We start from the raw sequence: 14,499 nt of genomic DNA, 5'->3' as shown, positions 1-14,499 counted from the left end.
TCATTTCTAGTCAAGTTATCCATTTGTACCTCTGTTCTGTTAAGTGAAGACTATTCAAAACTTGGAGCCAAACAAACCCCACCCCTTTCCATTTCTCTAAGAGAGTCTCACGTATTACCATGCTAATTAGGCTGTTGGTAAGGTAAGCAGCCGGACAGCATGCTAATTGTGGCCACTGCTGCCCCCTGCTCCTGCTCAGGGTACTACACCAGTGAGAAGTGGAGCGAGAGGCTAGAGGTCGAGAGATAGAGTATGCACTTTATATCTGTCCCTCTCCCAGGAAAACTAGAGCTAATGCAGGAATTTTTTTTTCATATATCCAGCACTTAAGAAAAGAGCACAGAGGTCATCACAATAAGTCCATCATGATTTTGAGGCTACAGGCCCACTCATGTCCCATTAGTGCAACATTCCATTCCAGAATTAATCCCACAAAAGAGAAGTTTAATATCATATTGATAATATTAATGCACGTTGACCTTATTATTTTTTTCAACATGGAAGTAAAATAGAGTGAACATCTCCGTCTTTCTCTTGGGGAAGCACCGCTAATAATTTTATCATCTTTCATCCACAGTACATAAAAGGCACACTGCTGAAAGCTCTCCATCATCATCATTTATTTATATAGCACCACTAATTCCGCAGCGCTGTAGAGAGAACTCATTCACATCAGTTCCTGCCCCATTGGAACTTACAGTCTAAAATCCCTAACACACACACACACACACACACACACACACGTCAATTTGTTAGCAGCCAATTAACCTACCAGTATGTTTTTTGGAGTGTGGGAGGAAACCGGAGATCATATGATCTGTCCAATGTAGCTTTACAGAAATACACTGTACAGAAAAGCTTTAAGGGTATTCTAGTTAAAAAAGCCCATTTGAGCAGTACTAGTGTATTTGTTGAATTTTCGGAAAATCCCCACCCACTATCCTTCTATACTGTAGATAAAAGTACGTCACTTTATCAGGTCTCTCAACATTTAGGGGCAGATTCCATTAACCTCAAGGTGCGGCCAGAGATCGCCTTGGACTGTTCCAGAGACACATCACATTACCACGCTGCTGACTGAATATGACCCTTAGAATCAAGAAATTTTGACAAAATAAGGCCGACCCTGTTCCTGCCAAATCCCACCTATAATGGGTAAGGTTATAGTCAAACCCCACCCACTTTTGTTACGCCTCAAGCCTTTAGTGGCTGGATAATCAGGATGTCTGAAAAAAGAAAAAAAAAAAAATGGGACAGGATGCAGAAACCACTTTGGGGTAATTTACAAAGTACACAGGGTGTATATACCACAACACCTTTCGGGTTTGCATTGGTGTGCTTAAATGATACACCATGCACACATCATAGTACATGCCTAGTCTCAGTTTTCTTACAGACAACTCCACAAACAATAAAGGCATCTAGGTGTGCGGTGAGACACACTGTGCAACAGCGTAATCATCCCATGAAAATCTGAAATCCTACTGCTATACCAACACCCTTCTTTCCTAAATACTGCACAGTTAAGGTAAATGTATGGCTTAAATTAATCAAGAGTGAGGCGACAATAATTACAGGTGTCACTTTTGTGTGGATGAAGCTTTTTATTACATTCCTCTGAGTGCATCTAGAAATCCGCTTACTTACCACACAAAGGCACAAAATGTGTCCCATTAAAGGTATAGGATGAGACCTAAAGAACCGGACTTCGTAGAATTCAGGTTCATACACACATAATTCCGCAGCACTTTACAGAGAACTCACTCACATCAGTCCCTGCCCCATTGGAGCTTACAGTCTAAATTCCCTAATATACACACACAGGCCTGAGAGTGTCTAAAATCAAATTAATAGCAAGCGATTAACCTACTATTTTTCTTAAATTATCAAGCACTATAGCTTCAAGAAAAATAATGTAATAAATGATCCCATCTCCTAACATTACTGACAGTATTTAGGGTAAACATTTTAATGTATCAAAGGTATCTTATTTAAATGGTCTACACCAGATTGCATGCCATCACTACATATCTGTATTAAGAAACCCATGCACCAGTGAAAACAGTTTTCAGGGATATTTGGGCACTCCAACAGGACATGAAAAACAGACTAGAGCAGTGTAATATAGCTTCTTTATCATGCATTTAACTAATATTTTTCCATGATGCAGATGCCTTATTTAGCATTCTAACTGATATGTCCTAATGCATATGGACCAAACTCCACAAGATATGGCCTTAAGTCCATGGAATTGAGCTGCTAGCCTCTCCCGGAGTCACATGATTAACTAAGCTCTTTGGTCAGCCACACTAATGTGACAATCCAGCCAGCTTTCATTTTGCAGCAACTACTTGTCATTCAAACTGGCTGTAGGATCCCTGGGAAGCAATTAAAACTGTAATGTAAGCATATGCCAAGCCCAATTGGCAAAGATTTAGCAAGTCATATCCCCAAGCAGGATTTAATCATACCCTTAGAGCAGTGCAGATAAATACCAAGATCTAAATGCACGGATTCTGAGATTATGTCTGAATATATACACAGATATTGTTAAATCTCCCTAGGTTAGTCTATTACCACCCTCTATACAGCTAACATAAAACAACCCTCTGACCAACATTGCTGTGTGACTGATCACACAGCCCACTCGATACTTTTACCTTTGCACTCTGTCTGTATGTATTACCCATTATTGCTTTATTAATATTTGTTCCCAATTGTAAAGCGCTACAGAATTTTCTGGCGCTATATAAATGTTGATGATGATTGATGTTTTAGACATGAAACATAGTATATAAGGTGTATTCATTTAATCTATATGTATTGCATATAAAAGCAGTTCATCCCCTACACTCTATGGAGAAAATTTAGGAAGCACCACAAAACACCATGGCTTTGGATCTGTACCCCTCAATGCAAAAAGCACATCAAGGTACATCCTCCCCTCCACACTTCAGAGCCTCCACCGATAGGTAAAAGTGAGCCTCCATCGATAGGTAAAAGTGAGCCTCCATATGCAATGAGGCGGCACAATCTTTAGTGTCACCCATTTGCGCTATCCCTGGTTCCATAGAGTTAATACTGTTTACAATAAATGAATAAAAAAAAAAAAAAAAAGGATAAATACAAAATACAGCTCCCCACCCCCCATGCTGACAAGAACCTTGATGGCCGGGGTACTGAACAAAATTTTGACTCCTGGATTGGCATACCCAAAACCCCTGTCCACTGTACAATTGTCGTAAAAAGAAAAGTTCCCCCTCAAAACGCACATTAATTTATACAAACTTTAAACTACTAGTCTTAGGGATACCTGTCCTTTTATTACAGGTGGCATTTCTGTGCTTGAAGCATTTTATTACATTACAGGGAGCGCATCTGCCAATGCACTTTTCTGTGAAAAGCAACATTAAAGGGTCTCATTAAATGTGTACAAGTAGGAATGACCATGCAAAGTCCAAAGCTGCCTTTTGAGCTTCCTAAATGACCTACAGTAGAGGTAGCCATTTTGTTGGCTCAAGAATGCAGCCAATCAATTCACAAGGAAGAGGTGACATCACTGGGGTACTGGTTCAGGCACACAATAGCTGCCTCCTCTACTTTGTGTGTAGGAAACTGGTACCCCATACGTCATGATGAACACCTAATTTTATTTTAAGAGGCATCATACTATAATATACTTATAAACTGCATACATTTCTAGCTAATACATCACTTTTAGCTGAGCAGTGGCAAGTTAAGATTACTTTGTATCCTGGCAATACACAAGACATGGGTCCCTCCACTAGCAGTTTAAAAAAGGGTAAATCCCATCTTTTACGGCCACGCTAGTTGGTCAGTGTCTAGCATCCTCTCTCCTGTGTTAGTATGCTAGACATTAAACCAGGGGTGGTCAACAGGTGTCCCATGAGCCTTCACCTGCGGACGCAGCTGGTTTTTTGTCAGATTGTTATAGCTTGTAACACTTATTTAACATCTCTGCTGATATGTTATTACAGATAGGTGCCTCTCTGTTTGATTAAATGCACTGTTTAAACTTATTACTGAGGTTAAGGGTAATGTGCGGGCCTGTTGACGGTTAGAGGGCTGCCCTTGTGGTCCCTGATGTGTTGCCTTATACCAGGGAAGGTGGCAAAGCAATTTTTGTAAAGACAAGCAAGCAAATGTGCTTATATGAAAGGTTTAAGTATAATACAGGCCCTGCATTCATATGTGCTTGTACACTGCATAATATAGCCTGCTTACAAGTATACAGTCATATAGTGAGCTTCCTGCCTGGTACCGCTCGGAACTCAGAGGGTGAAATCTGTATGTGAAAGATAGGAACACCAGCAGCTGGAACATCTCAGCAGGTTTTCTTGACCTTCACTTCTGCTGACTGTGTTGGCTTTTGTTACACTTACCCAGACCAGAGGATCTAGCAGCAGACGGCATTCCCTCACATCCAATTACATTCTCTGCTAGACAATAGCAGGTCCTTGCTGCATCAGTATTAACACTACCAGGAGCATTCAAACTGCACCTAGTGTACAATCATAATGCTGTAGTGATTCTTAATCAGATTGGGCACTGATGGTTATTACTCGCACAGAGACCCGACATCCTGTTCCCTCAATACAACTGCTGAACTGTGCTAATTATGCAAGCCAGCTTAACCCTTCACCTCCCTGCAGAAGACAGCAGGGTTTTACATGCAGAAACCATACAACACTCTCCTGTTAATGCCCAAACTACATTGTAAAAGTTTTGTAAGTCTGTCCAGCAGTGTCGTGTGTGTTTTTGTGTTTGTATAAATATAAATATAGATATATGCACATACAAACACAGATATTGAATATGATATTGACAAGACTGTTTTCTTATGGCAAGCTCGGGGTTACTGCAGCAGCGTCTTATATATGCAGACACTCTGTATGTGTCTGCTGGTCCCGTATATACAAATCATTAGATAAAACTTACAGAGACTTTAAAAGGGGAGGTGTTGGCAGGATCCATGGAGTTGGGCTTGTCCGATGTACTGGTCCCTGAGATACTTCTCCTTCGTGGTGACCTCTCAGCTGGCACTTCTGCAGAGGGGACAAAGAAGAACGTCAGGACATGAGAACAGAAAGGTCGGCAATAAAAATCCATTCTGTAGCCCGAACAAGAACGACGGCTTCTCGAACAATAACAACAAGCATCTTTTTGTTTGGAAGATAATTGGTCTTTAGATTTCACAGTTGGATTCCTCTCCAAAGACGAAATAACAGGCAGAACTTTACAGACACTGAAACAAACACATTCTAAACATAGGTCTGTGGGAGCGGATTATAATACAGCAGAGCACGTTGAACAGGTGAATTCCACTGAGGAGACGGAGTTGTTACAAGATAAACACTTCAGCGAAACTCGTGAGTCACACACAAGGTTTGAATTGGTAAAAGTATAATGGAAGGAAAGAAAATATATTCAACTCTACCTTAACTTTACCCAATTAAATAGAAGTATAAGGAAAAATTGTGCCACAAAAGCGGATTTCACAGGAGAAAAAACCTTTGGATAAACAGTTATTACTATTTATTGATTGTAACAGATAAACTATACATAATATATAAAATTTAAAAGAAAAGAAATAGAACAGGTTAGGTGTAAAGCAATAGATCTGTCAGTAATCACGTTTGGAAAAGTAGATACTGTACATTTAAAAGCCTCTGCCATATGTATGCTCTCTCTGTTAACAGGCTATCTGGAGATTTAAAGGGTAACTGGACAGCCTGAGCAAACTGCACATGCGCTTTGAAAACCAAAATGCAACTTTAAATCCCCCACATTCCTTGTGTGTACCTTTATCGCAAGTGCTACCCATTTCCACTTCAAAGGCTGGGCTGAATCCAACTTCTGAGACGCAACAAAGAACCCCACACATGGATCCAGATTTGCAGGTTATGCAGCTTTCCACTGGCCCTGGGAAATGACGGGAGCAATCGCAGAGCCTGTGCAGCCTGGCATATTCCACTGTTCTCGGGAAGCTGGCGCAGCTAAGACGAACAATTCTGGCCTCTTGGCCCAAGGGATCCGTGCTACTTCCAAATCAGAAAGAAGCTGGATCTGATCCTTCTGCTCTCCCCCTCCCCTGCCAGTGTGCAGAGAGAGCAAGGAGATACACACACACGACTGCAGCTATTCAATCAATTGCTTCAACTGCACATCCTCATTAGATATGAAGCTATTTACAGATGCTGAAGTACTCTGGCGTTTACTGGGAGAAAGTGTCATCAATGCTCCCCAATCTGCGCAAACAATATGCACTTACAGAAAAGTACTGCCAGTCTTTGCCAGTCTAGAACTGCTCTCTCCGAAAGGGCAAATTATCGGGTACAAAGGTAAAGACACATTCTCAAAGGATGTAAATGAAACACGTGAGGTGCAACCAATAGCTTGCAAACAACACAGACAAGAATGTTTAGAGGGTACAAATAAAGACACAAAATCTCATACTTTAAGTTTGTGGTTTGGAGTCCAAAAGAAGCTAATGATAAGTGTAGAAGGATAAACACTACGCAACATAACAAAATAAACAACAAAACAAAATAAAACAAAAAAGCACCACCACAATTCCCAAAGTGAACATTGTACTGCAAAACTACTGTTGATTATCCACCTGAGATTCCCAACTTTTCTAAACGACATAACAAAGAAAATAGTCTACTCTGATTACCACTTTTTTGTTCGTAAACTCGATACCCAAGATGACAAGACACTGGATAAGACGTTCAGACAATTCTGTAGTAGACTCCGAGCAGCAGGAAAGACAAGATTCTACACAGATATTAAAGTAAAACAGTTTTCAGTACAAGAAGGAAGGGAGAGAAGAAAACAAAGATTTCATCTAAACCAAGTAAGAACGGTGTCCTGGCTAAAACTACAACAGTCCTGCTCCCCCTTCCCCTTTAATATTCCACGATAATTGCCTCCTCTGCAAAATTACAGTTTATGCAGCAGGCAGAGAAAGGGCTGCTTGTTAACGTGAAGGTACAGCACAGACTCCAACGTTTGAAGCTTGGCACTTGGACTTTTCCTTCTTCATTCTTATCACAGGACATTTTTAGTTATTTAAATTCACAAGAATCACCCTGTGTCATTGCTGCATTTTGTCTTCCAGCCGCTTGCCTGCTGAAGTAAGACACTCTCACCCCCTCCGAGCTAGAGCGACAGAGAAAATGGGCAAAGTTGCAGCTTTGCTTGAGAGAGGCTTTGGTTCTGTCGAGCCAGGTTTGGAATCTATACCGTTTCTGCTCTTCCAGAATTAGATGTCTCTTTCATCCTTCACCCCCAGCATGCTACACACTACTATTGCATTATCACCTGCTGCAAAATCAATGCAGCCCTCCTCTGCTCAATGGCTTCTATTTCATGGCTTGTCATCAGCACTTAGTCCGGGGGCAGAGTGGCAAATGATAAACATGAAAATGAGCTCTAATAAAACAGCTGCAGTAAAATGTACAGTATGCAGGGTTAGAAGGGGCAATAGTAGTGTTTAACCCTTGCACTCATTACGAGCCACAAAACACACACAGATCTCACCAAGTAAGAGTATTTGGAGTATGTTCCTTTACTTTGGTCTACTGCAAGCTAGATCACTATCAGATCGTTAAACTATGTGTACTCTCACACACAAGAAAAACGTGTCTACAACACAAAGTGTAAATCTGCTGTAACAGCTCATTAAAGTGTACCTGTCACCTACACACAGTGGAAGCAGTTGCTTAGTGGGGGAAACTAAACTTCAGGCTATCAATTCACTAGTCCCGCTGTGCCTCACACCTCAGTCACTAGTTCATGGTCAGTTCATAAGCTGCTTCAGCCCACAAAGCAGCTGCTTGCACTATATAGGCAACAGGCTCACTTTTAAAGTATGGGTTTAACTGCAGTCTCCAGGGTCTCTAAACCTAAATGATAGTTAGCCCAAAGAACCCAGCAGCATTCACAAATATAATGGATGTATTAAAGTTCACAAACCTTGACAGAAACCAATATATGTAGCACTGCATGCAGGGTTACACTGCATTGTTCTACATCATCAGCATTTCAAAGGTTTCCTGCAGCATCCTTCAATAGGCTTATTCTGCTCACACACATTGCAGTTGCACGGCCTGAGTGCCAAACCACTGGACGTGGAGGGAGAAGCTGCACTGATCCGGTTATTTAGGCACAAGGCTGATGGACTGAACCCATGTACAGTTGCCCCTACAAGTTTAATGACCTTTGTGTGATGGAGGGGATTAGTCAGCAGATTGGACGATTGACTGATGAAATCTGACTTGATCTTGATCATTCAGAATGACTGATTTTCACGATGTAACCCATCTCTCTGCTATTGTAGCTCTGATAAGCTCCTGACATGTTTACATGTATATTTCTGAATGCTATTAGTATTTCTTATATAAAGCAAATTGCATTTGTGGTCCTTTAATTGAAGTGGTGCATTGCTTCCAATTGTGTGATAGAACAACGCTCTAGAGAGAGCTTTTAATCAGCCAGCAAAGGATTCACAGACAGCATCAGCTAATAGCATCATCTGCAGTTGGAAAAAAAGCATCCCATCAATATAAATGCAGCTTCACCACTAATTTTAGAACAATGCAATGGGGATGGATGGATAAATAGATGATAAAAAATGGTTTCTCTTTTGGCATTTTGTATTTCTATCATCAACAATGAGGTTTAAAAACATACACAAAGCTGTATTGTACCAGAAGGCTTCTAAGATTTGACCTATTGAAGCAAATTATGCTTCACAACATTCTATAAAGGTCAGTTCAACATTATGTAACTTGAGAAAACACGAACAAGTAACACAAAAACAAATTACACCAGACATGAAGGAATGGCCTCATTGTACGACAACATGAGATTATGAAAGATAATAATGGCTGTCTGTAGCAGAAATGGCAAACCGCAACAATAGTTTAAAACTGCAATTTTTCCTTCTTCTTTGATAATGATATACTTGGCATCTTTCTAAGTGGAAGGAATTATAACAATTATTTTTGCCTTCTGGGTTGCGGAGGTCTACAGGACTTTGAATGTATATTGACAATGTGTAAAGGCTGTAAGGTCATTCAAAATGTCAAGATACAATATTTATGTTCTCTCGAAGATCAAATCAATGTAAAAGCGTTGTCCATTTTCAAAGCCTCACTTCAGTCCTGGTGGATCTACCGAATGTAATCATTACCAGAGAGCAGACTTAACAAGTAAAGAAAAAAATAATACATGAAGCTTTTTTGTAACCAGCTGTGACAACTGGACGTAGACCATTATCTTCCTAAACTGGACATGAGAAAAGCAAATGAACAACATTATATAACATTACCATGGTGATCTCACCATTAACTTACTTTTTGCTTTGTGAAGAAGAGAGCTGTTTGTGAGAACACTAATAAGTCTGTCATTTGCCTATCCTGCCCATAAACACAGCAAGATGGACACCAAATTGTCCTTTGTAGATTAAATGTTGATTGAGACCAGCAAAGAATCTGGTCTGCCAATGACTGTGATCTGCCAATGACTGTGATCTGCCGGTGTGTGGAGTCATCTGCAAAGCTCAATAACCGAGTCACGTGTTATGCGGTCAATAACCAAATCACGTCCGGCAAATTTGTTTACTGGTGCGATAACAATGAATGCATAAGATTTCTAGCCACTCTGAATCTACCCTTGTTGCTATGTGCCCCAAGTTTCCCAGGCCTGTCACCTAAGAGCTTAAAATATGTTTTATTGATGCAATTTAGATTTCCATAAATTCAGACTATTGATACTGCCAAAATAACAGAGACAGAGTCGGATACTAGAGGTCTGTGGGTTATGTGGCATGATGAAGCTGCAGGTTACATAGATGTCCTGGCTTTTCATTGCAAAAAGATGGGAGCCCTAGCCGTTTTTTGTGTTTGAAGACGGGGCAGCAATCAACCTAAAGAGGAACTATAGAGAATAATCTTTTTATTATCTATTCATCCACATCTAAGGTTTCACTGTAAAATACTAGAAACAGGGCCTTCACTGTTGCTCGTTTTGGGTGGAAGCTATTCCTTTATGCGGGAAATGATACAACACCGTTAACGCAAAGACCTTATGTCTCCGATGTGTCAAAAGTAAATTCTAAATGTAACTGACAAAACATATTTATATGTACTTACCAAGTGCAAATGCAAACCTCATGAGCCTAATTTAGATGTTTAAATTACTAGAGGGGCCTAATAAATATTCAAGGCTAACATCACAGAACAGTTTACTAGATATAATTATTTGTGATTTAAGTCTCAGGATAGAGAGATCAACAGAAACTATGTTTCCCAAGGAGATGCAGGAAATTATATTTCCGTTTCTGGGACGATATTCTGACAGATGCAGATGGCATTTTTTGTATTTTAATGGGCATGCTATTCACGCAAAACACATGCGGAGGTCTTTTAATGATCAAACTAGGATTTACCTAATTTGTTTTGTTAATTTGTTTTGTGAAAAAATAAAGGAAATGCTGTAAGCATTTTTAATCCTATCGACAAAGCTGACATGAAGGTAAAATAGAGAGCCCCCATTGTAAAAATGATGTCTAGGGACCCTTCCTTAACTCACCAGTTTACCTTAAACAAATATTGTTTTTTTACTGCCTTCTCATATGGAGCAGACCCCGCCTGACCAGGAGACGGCGCAGACCCACGCCTGACCAGGAGACGGCGCAGACCCGCGCCTGACCAGGAGATGGCGCAGACCCACGCCTGATCAGACTTGTGGCCACTATTAAACCACTTCACTCCTCCACCTGCTGAGTGATACGAGAGAAGCTAATTACAAACAACCAGTGCTTCCATTGAAAGTCTCCTGATTCTTTCTGTAGAGAAGAGTAAAATATTCCTTCTTACTACCTACACAGTTTATAGTTCCTGCCATTACTGTTTCTATTGAATTAGAAAAAATAATTGTGATATATTTACTTTAAAGGAATGGTATACTACTGTGTATTATTTTATTTAATGCAATGCATTCCTTTAAGTGATAATGATTACATTCCTTTCCTAATTTTGAAAGTTTTTTTTTAGCAAATCATCAATTATAGTATAACAGTACCTGCCGTGAAAAAACAAAAGCAAACAAAAAAAAAACCCTGTCATTTCTCAGCAGTCTTTCTAATTAGCCTACTTGTCATAGAAACCAGAGCCCATATACCTGGGATGCATAAAGCATGAGATGAATTCACACGATACAAACACTGTATTATCATTGTATAACTCACTAGTTACAACACATCTGTGGGGCACAGTTTTGAGCACCTCACTGTCAGAAGGACATAGGAGATCTCAACTGGGTAGAGTCAGGCAACCTCATTAATAAAAGAAATGGAAATGTTAATAGAGAGAGGTTAGAAGAGCTAGGTTTGTTTACTTTGGAGAAAAGGCACCTTAGAGTTGACCTAATTAATATGTGTAAATTTATTCAAGGTCAATACACAGAGTTTCTGTAACACACACTTTTCGAACCAAGGAAATGGGGGTCATCAATTGAGAATGAAAGGAAGACCATTTTACCATGAGCATACAAAGAGTTCTTTACTGTAATTTAAAAATTGATTTGATGCCGTCATCTGGATCAACATAATTAGAATCTAGAAGGAGGATGAACTCCATGGACCGAGCCATACTATGTCTATACAAAGACTGCATCAATTTCATCGGTACATATGTACATAGATTAAGGTTCTTTTCTTTTTTTTTACTATTGTGTAAAAAGTACAATTTCCTAAACACAAATCTGTGACACCAGCTTTGCTTAATTAAGTAAATGTCCTTTGTTATAAGACCTAGATCACTACACGCTATAGCTCATGGGGTAGTGGCGCCAGTACTTAGTATAACATCTCTGTTCAACAGAAGAGGATCAGCAGGACCCACAGAGATTCACCCGAATAGGATGATTGCAATTTACAACCTTTTTTATACCAGATTAAATACTTTATCTATGGGCCTGAGTCATTAAGGCAAAAAAGGAGTAAAATGTTCTCTGGGACAAACCATGTTACAATTTAAGGGGTGCAAATTAGTTTATTATTTTGCACATAAGTTAAATAATAGCTGTTTTTTCATCTAGCGCACAGATACTTGCTAGCTTTATTATTACACTGAAATTTAAAGTTGATCTAGGACATGTCCTCCCCAAATATAAATCTGTCCCAACATTTTAAATTTACCTCCCCCTCTAATGCAACATGGTTTTGCCCAGGTGCAAATGTTACTCCTTTTTTATGCTTTGCTCTCCTTAATGACTCAGGCCCCGTGTGTTTTTGCTTTCTTTGTAACTTTTGGATTTATTTTTTCACAATTCACATTATGCCCAACCTAGTCATTTCACTCAATTTAAAAACACTAATTCTCTGTACCCTTCTGTAGAACCTATTGCCTCTGCTTCTGATATGTGGGGATGTTTCCCCCCAACCCCATAGAAACGTCTGTGTCCCCCTCTTATACTTTTCCAACACCTTCTCTTCAGTGAATCTCTATTGGTCCCCTCCCACCTTGTGTCACACACTCTCCAGTCATTCAGACTGTAAGCAGGAATGTATATACATCTGGTGTCAGCGCAAGTATTTTGTTAATGATTTCTATGTATCACCCATACTGTGTGGATTTTTTAAGATGTGGTTGGTGTTTTCTAATAATACAGTACTTAAAGGTTGTGCAGATGTTCATACTAGGACAATCCCATGTAGCTGAACTAGAACATAAATCAGAAGTGACTCCTACTGTTGCAGAACTACAACTCACACCATGTATTGTAATAAAACTACAATTCAAAACTGACATCAGTAAATGTAAAGTTACACTGTGCTTACTGCGTTACTAGTACAACCTGACATTGGATAAACAGCGAGCAAACTTGACACTGTGTAAAAAATACCGGAATATAGTAAAGTTTATATTGTCGTCACAAAGTTTAAGCAGAATAAGTCCTAAGTGTAAGTGACTCTGCATAGGCAGTAGACATGCATTGTGTAATATATCTATTTTCGTTTAGCTTTTCTGGAGTAAGACTCAGAGCTCACAGCTGCTGTCCACAGGCAGAAGTACTGAAATGTTTCAGGATATAGTAATTGCATAGTAACTACACATTATCTATGACGTGCTTACAGCCATAGTATGCTTAGGTTATATGACAGAGTGCACTGATAAAATATCCTTTATAAAATATTAATGGGTGCTCTTATCGGAATGGTAAGTGTTGAAACAATGTTGTCAGTTCTAAGGCAGAAAAATGATTGTGCGAAAGACTACATTATCACCTTGAAGTTCTTTTTCACATTTGTAAAATCTATCTTGACAGCCCCTAAAACCTGTTACTTTTCTCTTTCTGTGAATAGATAAGCAGAGATCCATTTAACTAGTTCACTTTGTAAAGTTCTCACCAGCACAAAATGAATATCCGATAGTAATTCAAAAATAAAATCAATACTTAAAAAAAGAGGATATTGTCTTTAGAAGAACTATTGTTTTCATACTACTGCTTAATTGAACAGGTATACGGAAATCACAGACACTTGACTAGCGTTTTAATGCATCACAGATCATTTATAATATATATATATATATATATATATATATATATATATATATATATATATATATATATATATATATACACATATACACACACACACACACACACACACACGTTAACCCGTGCATGATACTCATGCATTCTAGTCAAATCATGCTACTTAAGGTGTTAAAAAGTTTCTTGTCATGCATTTGGGGCTAGCCCAGGACTCCTCAGGGGAAGAGCGTTACTTCCCGACGTAAGCGCCTTTTTTAACGTGGTTTTGTCCACATGTCACCACCTCATAATTTTTCGCCATCACCTCATCCTTCATCTTTATTGCCACATCTATCCAGATGTCTATCCAGACACAGGGATCTCTCTCAGTGGTCCTGAGTATCACACTCCTCTCGCTCTGTCACCCCCGGCAACCACCAACCACTCCCAACTGTCACCCCCGGCAACCACCAACCACTCCCAACTGTCACCCCCGGCAACCACCAACCACTCCCAACTGTCACTTCTCCTTCAAGAAATATATATATATATTTTTAAAACCTTTATAAACACTTAACAATTAACAAATTAAATTAACAAATTAAAAACATCTTAGTATACCAAATTTTAGCCCTGAGTTTTTTTCTCCACACACACTAAGAATTTAGTAGGTCAGTGTATAACTCCGCCCAGCAGGTGGCGCTGCAGCTTGGTTTTATTTCCCCCCACACACAGACTAACACACGCCACTAGGCTTTATATATATATATATATATATATATATATATATATATATATATATATATATATATTTATATTTTACAATGGCAGTTCTGATCTGTGAATCTGATCAACAAATGACTATATTTATGCAGCAATTTTATTCACAGATGATCGATTCCAATCAGACAGTTTTCTTCCAAGCAATGAGAT

General features: G+C 39.3%; 1 protein-coding gene across 9 annotated transcripts in view; it reads right to left on the bottom strand.

Annotated features, from left to right (window-relative positions):
• The window catches only part of RASAL2 (RAS protein activator like 2), a 210,693-nt gene that overhangs the window by 48,392 nt on the left and 147,802 nt on the right, over positions 1 to 14,499 (bottom strand). For 8 of the 9 annotated variants that reach the window (XM_075182214.1, XM_075182215.1, XM_075182217.1 and 5 more), the window contains one exon: positions 4,960 to 5,066. In XM_075182214.1, coding sequence (XP_075038315.1) covers positions 4,960 to 5,066 — 107 coding nt within the window. Of the gene's footprint in view, positions 1 to 4,959; positions 5,067 to 5,823; positions 6,119 to 14,499 lie in introns of those variants that run through there. The other variant, XM_075182218.1, reaches the window with a different exon arrangement.

This window comes from Mixophyes fleayi, chromosome 8, assembly GCF_038048845.1.
Source record: "Mixophyes fleayi isolate aMixFle1 chromosome 8, aMixFle1.hap1, whole genome shotgun sequence".
NCBI classification, from domain to species: domain Eukaryota; kingdom Metazoa; phylum Chordata; class Amphibia; order Anura; family Limnodynastidae; genus Mixophyes; species Mixophyes fleayi.
Note: the sequence above shows the minus strand (reverse complement) of the source record. Positions and strands in the feature narration are given on the sequence as shown.